Source organism: Pezoporus wallicus, unplaced genomic scaffold, assembly GCF_028554395.1.
Source record: "Pezoporus wallicus isolate ANWC-B61680 ecotype Strahan unplaced genomic scaffold, APGP_CSIRO_Pwel_v1 contig_3486, whole genome shotgun sequence".
Classification (NCBI taxonomy): Eukaryota; Metazoa; Chordata; class Aves; order Psittaciformes; family Psittacidae; genus Pezoporus; species Pezoporus wallicus.
In genome coordinates this window covers 2,241,979-2,255,958 of record NW_026642292.1, presented here as the reverse complement: position 1 = coordinate 2,255,958, position 13,980 = coordinate 2,241,979, and the positions used below count along the sequence as shown (strand labels likewise).

Sequence of the window (13,980 nt, the reverse complement as noted above, 5' to 3'; positions counted from 1 at the left end):
GCCTCCCGCCGGAGCCAGCCAGTCCCTCTGCGGAGAGCTGCCGCCGTGCTCATTGGCTCGCCGCGGCCGGGATATTTGCATACGGCTCGCCCATTCGCGGAGCAGCTTCCCCGGCTGCCCAGGCTGCGCTTCACCTGCGCGGCGGAGTTGCCCGCACTTGGCGCGCCGGCCGCCAGCATCCCGCCCCCGGCTCAGCTCGCTCCGCGCCCCGCTCCCGGAATCGCGCCGCCCGGCCCCGGCCTCGGCCTCTGCTCCGCGACCAGCCGTCCGGGAAGACGTGGTGTTGCCCTCCCCGGCTGCGCAGGGTTAATCGGCTTGAGCCCTCGGTCGCCTGGATCCGGTGGAAGGAGGATAACAATCCAGATCTGTGTGTGTGTGTGTGTGCGTGCGCGCGTGTGCGTGTGCCTACCAGTTCTGCATTGCAACATTTGCTAGTGGAGAAGCAACAGAACCCCCTGGAATTAGGATAAAAAAAGAAATCAAAAAATCTACCTGGGGTTTCTGGCTTATTTCTTCTTTTTCGTTTTCGATAGCCCCTCTCAGCAAAGTGAGAGACGGGGATCGCAGGCAGGGAAAAGTCCTCAGGGACCCCGTGATCCTGGAGGAACCTGACCAGTGCAAGCTCCGGGACCCCCGCGTTGACATGAGCGGCTCCCCTGCGCTCTCCTGGAGGCTTGGTGCTGTCGTCGGGTTCCCAGCACAGTAGATCCAGCCCTGGGAAACGGCGCGTCTTGTTCTTCTGTGTGTGGTTACTAACCTTTCCCCTCCCTCCCCTTCCCTCCTTGCACTCGCTGTCTCGCACAAGACACTTACTGTCTCTTTGCCTTTTGAAAACGCCCGCCCGCCCTAGAGCCTCGGAAGCGACTCTCCTTTCTGCTAGCATGAGTCCCCTGGCATCATGAACCTCATTCTCTCTCTCTGGCTGGAATTCAGACTGCCCGTCTATAGGTGTCTTGTGCCTTGACCATGCACCTGAGAATAGACCCCAGCATTTGCTCGGGACGCCGCCCCGCCTGGACCCTGTGGATGTGCTCCCTCTTTTGGGGATGTATCGTCAGCTCTGTGTGGAGTTCCTCTAACCTGGCTTCTTCTGCCTCCTCTTCCTCGTCTGTATCTCAGGCTCAGTATGAGCATCACTTCCACGGCAGCAAGCACCACTCTGTGCCTGTCTCTATCTACCGCTCCCCTGTCTCCCTCCGAGGAGGACACGGTGGGTTCTCACTCTTGTTTCTTTCTAACCCTTTTGCAGAGCAGCTGGAGCGGCAGAGGGGGAACAGGGACAATGGCTGTGACTCCGGGGTGGGGGGGTGGGGGGGAGGTGTCCTCGCAGCCTCTCATATTTCTGCCGTTAGCTCCCGTCCCCATTAACTCCGCTTTCTTCCTCTGCCCCCTCCGCGAGCAGAGCTGGGGGTTGAAGACGGGCCGCTTCCAGAGACAACTTCCCCCCCCCGGCGTGCTCCAGCGGGACGGAGTTGGGGGGTGCCGGTGCGGGCTTGGGCCACTCCATCCAGGGGGCAGCGCTGAGCAACTCGGGGCGGGCAGAGGTACACCGGCTCCCAAGTCCTCTGGGGCTGGGGGTCCTCCGAGAGAGCATCACTAACTCCCTGGCTTCCGTCCTTGACGGAGTCGTAGCGGCTGACATAGTTCTTGCAGCGGCGCGTCTTCCCCGCCAGCCGCCCCGATGCGGGAGGGCCCTGACCTGCTGCTTGCTTTCTCACTCTTAGCTTTCCTGGGTGAAGTTGTCGGGGGGCTCAGGGTGCATAAAGGAAAAGGCGAGGTCTCCTTACAGCTGCTCCCGGCTCCCTGCTTAGTGCCTGGCAGTTGCTTCCCAGGAAACCCAGGGGCAGGAAATAGTAGGGAGTACGTTTCCACTCGGGCAGCAGGGAGAAGGGAAAGAAGGGGTCTGAGGGACCCCACGGAGCAGGAGGACACCTGCCAGTATCTTGTCACTGAAATGCTGAGCAATGCTCAGCAGCTGGACCAGCACTGTCTCTTGCTCAGCTCTCCTGAATCTGCCCGCCCTGAGAGGAGTTGGCCCAGGTCTGGCTGACATGGTAGACACCCTCATCTCCACTTTCCTCTCTCCTCTGTCCTGTGTCCCTTGGCTTCAAGCACATCAAGCAGGCAGGCCAGGGCCTGACACTTTCTCTGCAGGGCTGGGTCAGCTTTGGCCTTCCATCATAGGAGCACTCACCTGCCGAAGCACATCTGTGCAGGACCAGAAGAACCGGTGTCAGAAATGAGGGAGAGGACCACTTGCAAGGAGAGGGAAAGGGAGGGGAGAGCCCTGGGACAGTTGAAATGCTGCATGACATGGCTGCAGTAGGTGCTAGGAGGATGTACTGGCAGGGCTGTGTCACTGTTACAGGGATATTGAAAGCTGGAGTGTCACAGATAAATGCTTGGATGACCAGCAGAGCAGTCTGAAGAGTTCAAATGGCACAGTAATGAATGGACCTCCAGTTAAGGCTATAGGTACACTAGCGGAGTTGTAGAAGGAGCCCAGTATTGCAGGTCTGAGCTGAGGTGCACTGAAGAGGGAACAGGCGCAGGAACAAAGCCAAGAGGCAGATGCTGTGGGTCACAACTGAGCACCAACAGAGCAGGGCTGCTCTAGCAGGAGGTGCTTTGGCAGAGCTGCTGGAGGGCACAGGAAGAGGGTGGTGGGAGCACAGCAGGGCAGGTTGACAGTGCTCTAATAGTGTGGGAGGGAGAACCCACGGCACTGCAGAACAGTACTCTGCTGCAGAGGGCTCAGGACTGAAATGGTGCTGGGTAAAACAGGTCGAGCTGGAGGTGCACAGCCAGTTATGCAGGCACAAGTGGCATCAACCTGTCAACCTATCGATTTCCCACTTCTATCCCAAATTTTACATTCACCCCAAAAAAACAAGATGAACACATTCAGGCCCCACATGGGAAGGGAACCAGTGCCATGCCAGACATCAAGACCATCTGTTAAGCACCATCCATGTGAGACTCAGTAATGGCTTATTAATCATTAGCAGCAGGAGCCTTGTTATTTGCAGCAATACTCAAGGACCATGTGAGAGAGTCCTTACTGTGCTAACATGAGGGATGTGAGGGATCAGCCAGTCCCTGCCCCAAACTCTTTCCAACAGCTCAGCTTCTATATCTGAGTGTTCCTATGATGGAAGGAGGTAGCAAAATCTGACTCATAGGTCACTTGTGAGGAGAGAGAAGGATGTCACAAAATGTGATAGTGGTTAGCCTTGATGTAAAATCAGGCAGTAGTCTGCAGGAGAGTCCACGGTCTGCTTTCTGGTCAGGAAATGGTAGTTCTTTTCTCCTTGATAACTTTTCCATCTGTCCTGAAAGCCCAGCAAAGCCTCATTTAAGAGCCCTGGGCAAAAGCTGTTACAAACTTCAGTGAGAAATGGGCATTTTTCCTATGTTCTCATTGCAGTAAAGAATCAAGGGAAATGGAGAGGTTGGGGAGCTTAGGCTGGTACATAAGGCAGCCTGGTATTTTTTTTCCTTTACTAATCATGCCATCCAGCAAAGCTGGCATGGAACCCCCCTTGGCCATGAATAAGGGGAGAGGGGGAGGGAAAAAAGAGACCACAAAGACAGCTGGTCCTGTAAACACATGTGTGTTTTCTTTCACTGTTGCACGACAGAGGCCCTTGGAATTTGGATGCATGACAGTGCTGAGGAGTCAGATCCCAGGGAGGCCGTGCACTCCCTGTGTTTCCTGGGATTTTAATTTGTTTTGTTTTTGTTTTGTTTTCTTTTTCCTAGAAGGAAATAAAAACCTCATTCTGACTCCTGCCCCACTTGGTGGCTATGTTCGTACTGGTTTCAGTAGGAATCAGGTCAGGATCCTAGCCACCCTGCATTGTTGCTTCCCAGTCCCGCAGTGCTGACCACCAGGACTTAGTCTTGTATTTAACCATATTTTCCTTTTTTCTTCTATGTCCCAGTGGATTTCAATCTGAAGAAGCAGATTAGTATCTAGCACAGAGGAAAAGTAAATGTCTCTGAAGCAGTTAACACTCATTTGGAGTCTGTTTAGTGTTCATTTAAAATCAGTGGAAAACTGTCTGTGGCTTAACTTGAACAGAAGCAGGATCTGGCCGTCGTTACCCAGCTGATGTTACGAGAGTTAATTCTAGTGCTTTCCAGTAGCTGAGCTGCGACCTGAAAATGTAAAACTTGGCACAGCACATCTTCTCAAGGAGAAAATCTTTGTAACAAGTTTGCCTCTCTGTCAGCAGGGGTGTAAGGTTGGCCAGGCAGGGGGTTTCAGCAAGTCACAAGAAATATTTTTTCCATGTGAGGACCTTCCTAGAGCTGCAGACTCTCTCCCTGAACAGCAGAAAGGGGAATCAGGAATTCCTCTTTGTTTCACAAAGGGCCTGTGGGACAGAGGGAGGAAGATAATCCAACCGTGAAACAAAGTTGGGACTGTGTTTATTGAAAGTCTACATGTGCAGAATCCTCCTGTCTCCTCTTAGCTATTTAGCACCCTGCTGGGTCAGCTGCTCTACCAGAGCCTGCAGCAGTGGCTTCACAGCCCCGCATTCCACGTCCTCATTGCCCCAGCTGATGAATAATGCATGTCTCTGGTTGACAGATAAAATGAAGAGATTTGTGCATGTTTTGTCTTAGTGATGAATTAATTAATTTGGTTTCTTCTTTTCTCCTCCAGCTGTTTTTTCTCTGGCCCTGCCTAATGGATGGGGAGTGAGGGTGCACAGAGGCGATGTGTGATGCCTCATGCAGATTGCCCCAGCCTTCGGACTGCTGCTGTGAGGGGGCAGCTGTGGGAGCAGTGGTGGGCATGGGGGTGTTTCTCTTTTGGTTTCCCTTTGTGGGAACTAGTCTTGCTCAGGCTGTTGCACAAGTTGCAGCAAAAAGTGGAGGCTTGTCATGAGGACTGGCAGTGAGCAGTCACCAAATCCTGTAGGAGTAACTCTCAGGCCTTAGACGATTCTTAGAAGTTCTGTCATTTATATAAAGCGTTTCCACCTCTTACATCTTTTTTTAAAATTAGCAAATGAGAATGAATACTTGCTTAGACAAGTGAGAAGAGAGTTTCCATAAGGCAGGTATTCTGCAGACCAGTGTCAAAGCTTGCCACACACAGCCATGACAGTGTATCTTTATAATACATATATCCTGTTCCTTGCTGCTCCTCCAGTGTGACCTATTCCTCATCTCAAGTGTCTTTGTTACTGCAATCACGCCTTTTCTATAAAATAGAAAACTAATTCCCAGTCCTTGGCACTGCCCATTCGCCGGTACCAAGCAGGACCGTCCCTGTTCCTTCATCATCAGATTACTTTGAGCAAAGGTTGTTAGTTTTAACAAAAGGGAAAAATATTCTGTACAGAGCAGTCAGTGATCCAGTAAAATTAACTTCATTCAGAGCTGAAATTAGGGTTGCAGTTCAGCTCTAACAGGGTGAACAGCTAGAAGTCTGTCTAGTTTCTGTGGCTTGCTTCTAGTCTGCTATCAACAATGATGCCTAATTTTTTTATTGCAAAGACTAGTGATTCTGTATCCCTGAATGTTTATGTTCCCTTCCTCAGAGACATTAACAATGACTAATATTTTTAAAGAAAGGTGAAGTCTGCTTAAATTGTCTCAAGCTGACTATTTCTATCTTAGAAATCTAAGCATCAGAGCTCACTACTCCTTTGTAGTGTGTTCAAGTGATCATAAGTGAGCTTTTTGCACCTCAACTCCCCCACCCTTCTGTAATGCTGCTGAGAAAGCATAGCGTTCAGTTGCTCGACATAGGAAAAGCCTGGCTTATGAAAAGGCTGTTTCTTCAAAACAAAGTTACTATTTGACTTACCCTTTGCATGCTTCTAAATAAAACAGTATCTGATCAGGTGCTTTGACTTCTCATTCTGTGCACAGTATTAACTGTTCCCAACTTGGAAGAGCTTGTGTTGATCTGCAAAATTGAAGCTTTAGTCTGTTCACCTGGTACTTGATACTGGGAGATTTCAATGATCTTACGAGATCTGGGACGCAAGAAGCCTGATGTTATTGTTGAATCCTGTCATTCTGATTTAATATATGTCCCTGTGCTCTTTGAAACATTGCTCAGACCTGTGCTGCTGGAGGTACAGTCTCTTAAGATGTATGTTTAAAAACCATCTCTTCTGATAGCTACTTTGTGCTTGCTCAGTATCTCATAGCACATTTTGCAAAAGTGGGAATGTTAGTCCTGAGTCAGAATTAGATCAGGGCTTTCTTTCTCCTTATATTTCCTTTGCAGTTTAGACTGGAGAGAAGTTTCTTCTTCCCTTTATCATTTCTGCTTTTGGGTAATATAGCCCTGACTTGTCGAGCATCTGCCACATTCTACTGCAGAGGTGACTGTGTTTCAAAGACAGATGAAGGAGCCTCCTGTATGCTCTGTATAGATATTGGAGTTATAAAGAATATTGGGTTATGTGACGCAAACTAGCTGTCAGAATGCTGCAGAATGAGAATGCTACTTTTTACAATATTTCTGCATTAGAAATGGCAGAAATTTTCCTTAAAGATGTTGACCAGTTTTCCTTGTGGATTATTTTGTTTTGTGTTTTTTGTTTTGTGTTTTTTGTTTTTTTGTTTTTTTTTTTGTTTTTTTGTTTTTTTCTTTTTTTGCCATGACATGAAAATATGGGCTTGAACAGTGCTACAGTAGTCACTGATTTATTACATGCTATGCTGTTCAAAGTTCCAAATTCCTTACAGTTACGTCAAATTCCTTTCTTTCTCCCTAGAAGCAGGAAAATGTACCTAGGTCATTTAAGGTGAGAATACTGACAAGGATGGGATAGTCTCCAGGTGGCAGTGGGGAAGTTCCATGGTTTGCCATACAGAAGGTAACCAAAAAAGATCTGAAGCTTCTAAGTGCAAGGAATAGAAGTTTTGTCTGGGAAGTACTTGGGCTGACCATTCTATTTTCTCCATTTCCGTGTGCTGTGCCTTAAGAACGCTGACTTTCTGTGTGGTTGCCCAGGATGACAGTCCTGTGTGGGTTAGCAGATTTTTTGGTTTTGAACTTCTGTTGTTCTGGTGGGCTTTGATAACTATGAAAGGTCACTTGCACTAGCGAGAAAAAGGTATTTTTTGTATCTTCTGTATAACCTCTGTACACAAGAAGGCAAGCTGTTGACCAGTGGCTCTGATTTGCTGTATGACCTTGGTGAAACATTACCTTTCTTCCTAACTTTGCTTCATTTGTGAAATGAAAACTGTTTATCTCCTAGATGAGGTGAGAAGTCCTGGTGCACCTGTGTGCTTTGAGATACCTGGTTGAGAGCCACAGGAGTACATGTAACCCCAATAGTCCTCTTGGTCTTTGGATGTTGGAGCAACTTACAAGAGCAGCCTGCTTTGATCTGTCCTTGAAGGACATGTAAGACACTTTCAAATTTTGGACATAGATGTCAGTAGTGTATTCCCTCATGGTTTTGAAGCCTGGACAGGCTCTAATGCCACATGCCAGCATTGGTGTTTCTGAAAGAGCAAGGAAAACGTTTCGGCTGGTGTGCTGGCTGTGCCAAATTCCAGGAAGCTGCCAGAGCCAGGGGCCTACGATTCACCATGGCTCTCTCACCACTCTCACAAATTACTTCTCTTGCACTCTGTGTGTGTTGGTTTTGCACATTAAAATATAAGTACTTATACCCCTGAGTGACTTTCCCCTAAACTATGAATTTAAAGTACTCCGACACTTGTCTTTCAGAATTTGAATATAATTATATGCTTTGGGTGTAAATTGTGTTTTTTTGCTACATAAGAAACAAATGGAAATGATCTGGCTGTTACTGTAGTTTACAGATTATACACTTTAGATCTGGGGATGTATTTTAGGCTGCTTTTTGGCGTGGTGTATTAAAATTAAAATGATGTTGTTGCAAGCTATAGTGGTTACTAAGCATGAATAGCAGGCTGATAAAGGACATTACTAAATTGATCCAGTGACAAGGTTTACTTTGTCATCTCTTAGTTTTGCACCTTTCCTCTTTGCATTCCAGATGATGGAGAATGGGAAAGCGTACAGTATTTCACAGTCTATAGAGGGCGTTGTGTCTGTGGAAGCCCAAGGGAAAGGGTGAAGGACTCAGAAAAATGTTAGAAAGATGACTATTCGCTTATTCTGTGAATACCACATGGTAAAGAATCAGGGAAGACTTTGTTTTCTAAAGCGCTCAGGAAGAGTGCCATCAGGCTGGCTCCCCTTTCTAGTGAACAGGCCAAGCTCCACTTAACTGCACAGTAAATCTGTCTCCATGCTATCTTTGGAACATAGTTTTGAACTTAGAACAAATTCAGCATACCTGCATTAAGCAGATCAAATTATTGAAAGGGGATAGGAAGTGAAGTTTGTTTTTTTTCCTACAGTTTGATCTTTGAAATCATGCCGATTGACATCAACTGATTGTCTGAATATGTTTGGTAAAACCTTTGGCGCCTTATTCATACAACTGATAGGTTTTCATGACTCCTAGTTGTGGCTGGATCCTGCAGTTATAGCAGCCTGCTGCTCCTCCTCCAGCTGGTTTGCTTAATGACCCCAGCCACTGGAGATCTTACAGGGATGATGTCTGGAAATGTTTCTATCTAGCTGGCTCTGCAGGTTTGCTGTATCAGCTACCAGATGTTTCAGTGCGCTAATGTCCTCCACCGCTTGTGAAGGCTGGAAACCATAGAACAAGGGCAAGGCAGCAGAGTATGGAAATTTCCCAAATAGTATGGTGAAGGCAGTTACAAGGTAGCTAAGGGAGAGAACACACAGTAGACAAGTTATGTATCAAGCACGCTGGTCATTAGCGGTGTTTTTCCTTATCTCATCTACAGAGCATACGTAAACATGGATTTAGCAAAGCCAAGTTTACCAGTATTTATTAAACCTGAAAACTTTCAGCACTACTCATTTTGTCAAGCAGGAAAGCTGGCTTCTTAAGCATGCATATACTAGCAAATGTTGCAAGATCGTTAGAGGTCTGCCTGCTTTCTGCAGGACAAGTGAACATGTTCAACTAAAACAAGAACTGACCTGAGAGTGTTGAAGGAATGCCAGTGTTTTCAAAGAAAAGAATAGTAATTTAATAGAATTGTCTGCTTAATTTTGATTCAGTTATTTTGTGGCCTGGCCTATGTATAGAAAATCAGTTCTGCAAAGTCTCCACTTGGCTGTCCACTCTGGAAAGGTTCTCATTGTCTGGCTGAACACTCAGGAATCCCTGTTTTTATTGGATTTCTTGTACTTCATCTTGTATAACTTCCCTGAGTTATGGTGATTATCTGAGGCAATTTCACTCCAAAGACTGTTGGAGCTTGTAGTTCTGTAAGCACATTTTCTGACCTACAAGCACTGTGGCTCTTTTAGTATCTGGTAAGGTGAAAGTGGAAATAGTTGCTAAAAACCTGTCATTTTCCTTTTTCCCTTATTTGTTCTGCTTGATTTGTCTAATTGTAGCCAATCTTAGCTTTTCTCACATTCTGATTAGGGTAGTGATAATTATCATGACCTAGGCTTTCACAGAAGAGTTTGTAATTTGCTGATGTGAAGTGCTTAGGAATGCTGGTGGCCTGGATAGGACCTAGAGAAATCTTAGGTTTATGTGGCTTACATCTGGTCATCTGCTTCTGTAACGTCTCTGCAGGATTGCAGGAGGACCTCCTGTTTCCCCAATATCATCTATTATTTGCAGTTAAGTAATGGATGCTAAAGCTATTCCAAGTTTTCCTGACCTTGCCCCCCTTGTGAAGTCCAGCATATTTCTGTCAGTGTAGGCCTGCAAGATACTGATGGCTTTGAATGCTTTTACACTTTTTATTATCTCACCACAGAGTCTGCTCTCCTTTCTGTGCCCTCATGCCTTCAGAGGCAGTTCATTAGAGGCAAGGAATAGGCAAAGAAATCAATTTTCCTTGAGAAATTCATTCAGCACCTCATAAGACTTGAAGAAGAGAAACAGAGCAGGGAATTCTTACTATTTTTTTTTTCTAACTTTTTTTTCCTATGGAGATTCTGGAGAAAAAATATCTGCATGCATCCCTTTACGTGGTGGCTCTTTTCTGACACTAGCTACTATGAACACACCATGCTGGCAGTAGCCTGGAGCAGAGTAAGGTGCAGAGCAGATGGGGGTGCCTGTTCTCCAGAACTGATGTGTATTGGCTTAGGAAAAAAAGAATATGTCTTGTAATTGAAGGTAATGGTGGCAAATTCTGCTTGGATGAATGATAGCAGTGTATATCTATGCTTATTTCATTTCAGGTTACTATTATTCTAAACAGGTTGATTCCTACTTAACAAGCCATAGACTCAGGCTACTTGTCCTGGCTCAGCCATTAGGAAAATAGACACTGGCCAAATAAGCAGCCTGTCCTACTTGATAACTGATCTACAGAAATGGTGAAAACTTAAGCCTTCTGTGCATTCCATAGTGAGAACTTTTGCCACTGTTGTCAGTGAAGCCATATCCCATGTGGCAATGGGCGAGGCTAAAGAGGATTTTTTCTCACCAGCAGCATGGAGCAGAAATGAGGGCAAGAATCCCTAAACTTTTTCCCTAGCTCTGCTGCTGACTTACCTTGACATACTGGATGCTGAATTTTAGGGGTACATCATACACTCCCATGTGTTTCAGTTTTCCTGTGCTGTAGTGCAGAAATCTGATGAGTATTTAAATCTCTTTAGATCCTGACATAACCCATCTGAAAGGAAAAGCACTGCATTGTTACTGTTCTTTCCCAGCATACCAGAAATATGTTTTTGAACTTCAGCTAGAATATTTGGTCCTTTGAATTTAGGGACTATCACAGTGCCATGGCTCCTGGTGCGTTCTTTGGATAAAGTCCTGGGAATTCATCCTTGTAATACCCTGGGAAGGATCAGCCTTTTTATGCAGCCAGTTCTGCAAAGAAATGTTGATCCTTTTCCCAAAAAAGACAATGCCAGAAAAATGGGGAACGCCTGGGCTGTGTGGTTAAATTCAGTGTTTTGTTTCAGTCATTTCTTTCTGAGAGCGAATGATTCTCTGCTGCTCATGATGGTTTCATTTACTGCTTCAAGGAGCATTATGGGCATGCATTTCTCTTCCCTGGTTCCAGAAATCTGGGGTGATTTTTTACATCAGTGACCCAAAGAGATGACCACATCACCCTAGTCTCTATTTTCAGTGTCCCTGTTTACTGTCTTCTGTTTCTGTCACAAGCTAGGTGTTGTCTACAACTGTTCAATCAATTCATTTTACCAGAAATTGTGAACACAATCATCAAGGTGATTCTCCTAGCAAGGGAGAGAAGAGGGGAGGGAGAGGAGGAAGATGAAAATTAAACTGAAGTGTAAATCACTCAAGGGTACAATTCCCATTCTTTCTTTCTCTTTGATCAGAAGTAAAGGAGGTAAAGATTATCAGAAGAACCATTAAAGATCCAAGTAGTTCTCAACAAAAAGACACAGACAATTTGAAGAAGAAGGAAAAAATACGCTAAAGAAACAGGAAAGGAAGGAGCAGTATCAGAGCACAGCATCAGGGCTGCCCTGCTGGCTCCTCTTGATCTGAGCTGAGGAGGCTGAGGGTGCTCCACAGAAGGCTTGTAGGGTCTGCAACTTGCCCACCAGAGTCCAGTGCTGCTGATGTTTAATTTACGTTGGTCTTTTAGCCACGCACAGTTTTGACCTTGGACTTAGACTTCAAAATATTCCATAGGTTTTTACAAATCTAGTTACCATGATGATTGAAATACATGAAATACACATTTGGTCTATCTATCTATCTATCTATCTATCTATCTATCTATCTATCTATCATCTATCTATTTATCTATCTATCATCTATCTATCTATCTATCTATCTATCTATCTATCTATCTATCTATCTATCTATCTGTCTGTCTGTCTGTCTGTCTATCATCTATCACCATTGCCTGTGCTCTTGGAAGTCTTATTGCAACTATCTGGAACGAGGTATTAATATATTTAGGATACTACCTACAGTCTAAAGAATCCAGACAGTTTTTTAAAAATGCATTTTCTATGGAGGGAGAATGGGTGGATTCTGCTGCTGATCACCATGGGAAGAGCTATGCAATGCTTTGTTTGTATTGCTAAGAAGGTCACTGGGGCAGGCCCAGGTAAAAGCTGGGCTGTACTGCAGTCTGCAGTGGTGCCTTGGGGTGTTTGCCTGCCCTGCCTGCACTCCCTTGTTACACAACAGGAGACAAAGAGGAGCAGTTTGTTCAAATGCAGTGTCTGAACAGTTGGCATTTTTGCTGGGGCACTGCTGTGTGTGTACATAGGGATATGTGTAGTATTTCTCCTCAGGGAAGCTTGCTTCTCTTCAGAAGCAGCATCTGGTTTTTACGTTTCTGCTGAGGTTTAGGATTATGTGTAATTTATATCTATAGGGAAGCTGACTTTAGATTCAAGAAAGGGCTATGGGCTGTATGTGGGGGTTATTTCCCTCTAAATACTGAATAAAGACAAAGCAGTCATATCTGCAGGAGCTTTGTTTCTTCTTTCATCCCATTTCACAGCCTGAGCCACCATTCTACAGCAACCCTTTTCTTTAACCTTCCAGGATATATGGGTGCCTTCTAGAGACATTGATTCAGTCCCTGGTCTTCATGTGGCTGAACTTGACTGTGTTTACTGAAGTCCTAGTTAGTGAAGAAGTTTAAAATATAGCAACAGACTCCCTGATGTGATGTGACAATGCAATGTCATCATTTTGTGGCTCAATGCTAATGGTTTCTAATTATTTCTAAAATAAGTAATTTATAAATAAAATAATGATAAAAATAATTATTATTGCTGATATGATCTTCAAGCAAAGAAACAAAAATGAAATGGATGGCTCTTGTAAAAGACAAGATTTCTGTTATCTTTGCTGTTTACATCATCTTTGCTCTGCATGTATTGGAATGAATCATAGAAAAACAGTGCAGTCATTCAAAAAAAAATTGTGGGGAGGTTGTAGGCTCCTGCCTTGTAAACCTAGGCTTTATAAATTCGTGGATGAGACTGTACTCTTAGAAAATTATTTGGAGTCTTACAGTCTACAGTCTTGTAGGTTACAGTCTTACAGTAGCAAAGATTCAGAACTACAAAAGATTTTTGGTTCACATTACAGTTGAGTCATGGATTCTGTCAGTAATCTCTGAGGACAAGGCTTGGAAAATGTATGAGTGAATGTAGAAATTCACTGATAAAGAAATCCTGCATGAGAGTTGAGGTAAGCAAGGGACTGAACTGTCCCAGAATCCTGAGCTGCAGATAAAGTCATAGTACAATCAATGATATGTCAGCACCAATTTTGGTTAGATGCTGATACACAATTAGAAGAGACATATCCAATCTGAAGGAAGAAATTAATCACAGAAGATGATAAGAATTTCCATGCACTTTGGTCCATCTGGTCTAGTATTCTGTCTCTGGCCGTGGCCAGTGCCAGATGCTACAGATGGACACAAATAACCTCTTTGATATGTTTAATTGTATATCCCAAGGGAGGGTTGTAGTTTATTTCTTTGACCTCACAAATGGTGATAATCTTATGCTGCAAAGAACTGAGAAAGAGACTCGTGGCAGTTTTATCCTCGTTATTATTTCAAAAGATATTGATTATTAGTGAGTCTGTTTCTTATGCTAACTTTTTGCTTAGTTATTTTTATGCTGCTATCTCAAAGCATTTTATGTAGCTTCTTATGGGTATCACAACACTGAGAGAGGGCAAGCAACCAGGTTTTGTATTTCTTGTTCTAAGATGAGAAAATGGGACATGAAGAAGGAAGGCAGTTTGCTGAGTCAGAAACTGTTGCCACACTTAAACAGCCCAAGTTCTGCTGAAATCCCTGGGTTTGCTGCTTTCTGCCCCTTCATTTCAGGCCATCAGGGTAGCTAATTAATAGGCTTTGGAGGTTGATGGAATTTAGACTGTCTGAACGCAGCTATGCACAAAGTCAGACCTGACAGTACAACCTGGTATTCATGGTACC

At 44.9% G+C, this 13,980-nt stretch overlaps 1 protein-coding gene across 29 annotated transcripts in view; it reads left to right on the top strand.

Annotated features, from left to right (window-relative positions):
- Window positions 1-13,980, top strand: part of NRXN3 (neurexin 3) — a 1,038,145-nt gene that overhangs the window by 651,091 nt on the left and 373,074 nt on the right. For 2 of the 29 annotated variants that reach the window (XM_057428527.1, XM_057428526.1), the window contains exon 1: window positions 264-1,210. The exons of 25 other annotated variants lie outside the window; for them this stretch is intronic. In XM_057428527.1, coding sequence (XP_057284510.1) covers window positions 967-1,210 — 244 coding nt within the window. In that variant the 5' untranslated portion in view covers window positions 264-966. Of the gene's footprint in view, window positions 1-261; window positions 1,211-13,980 lie in introns of those variants that run through there. 2 more of the 29 variants (XM_057428528.1, XM_057428529.1) reach the window with 2 other exon arrangements.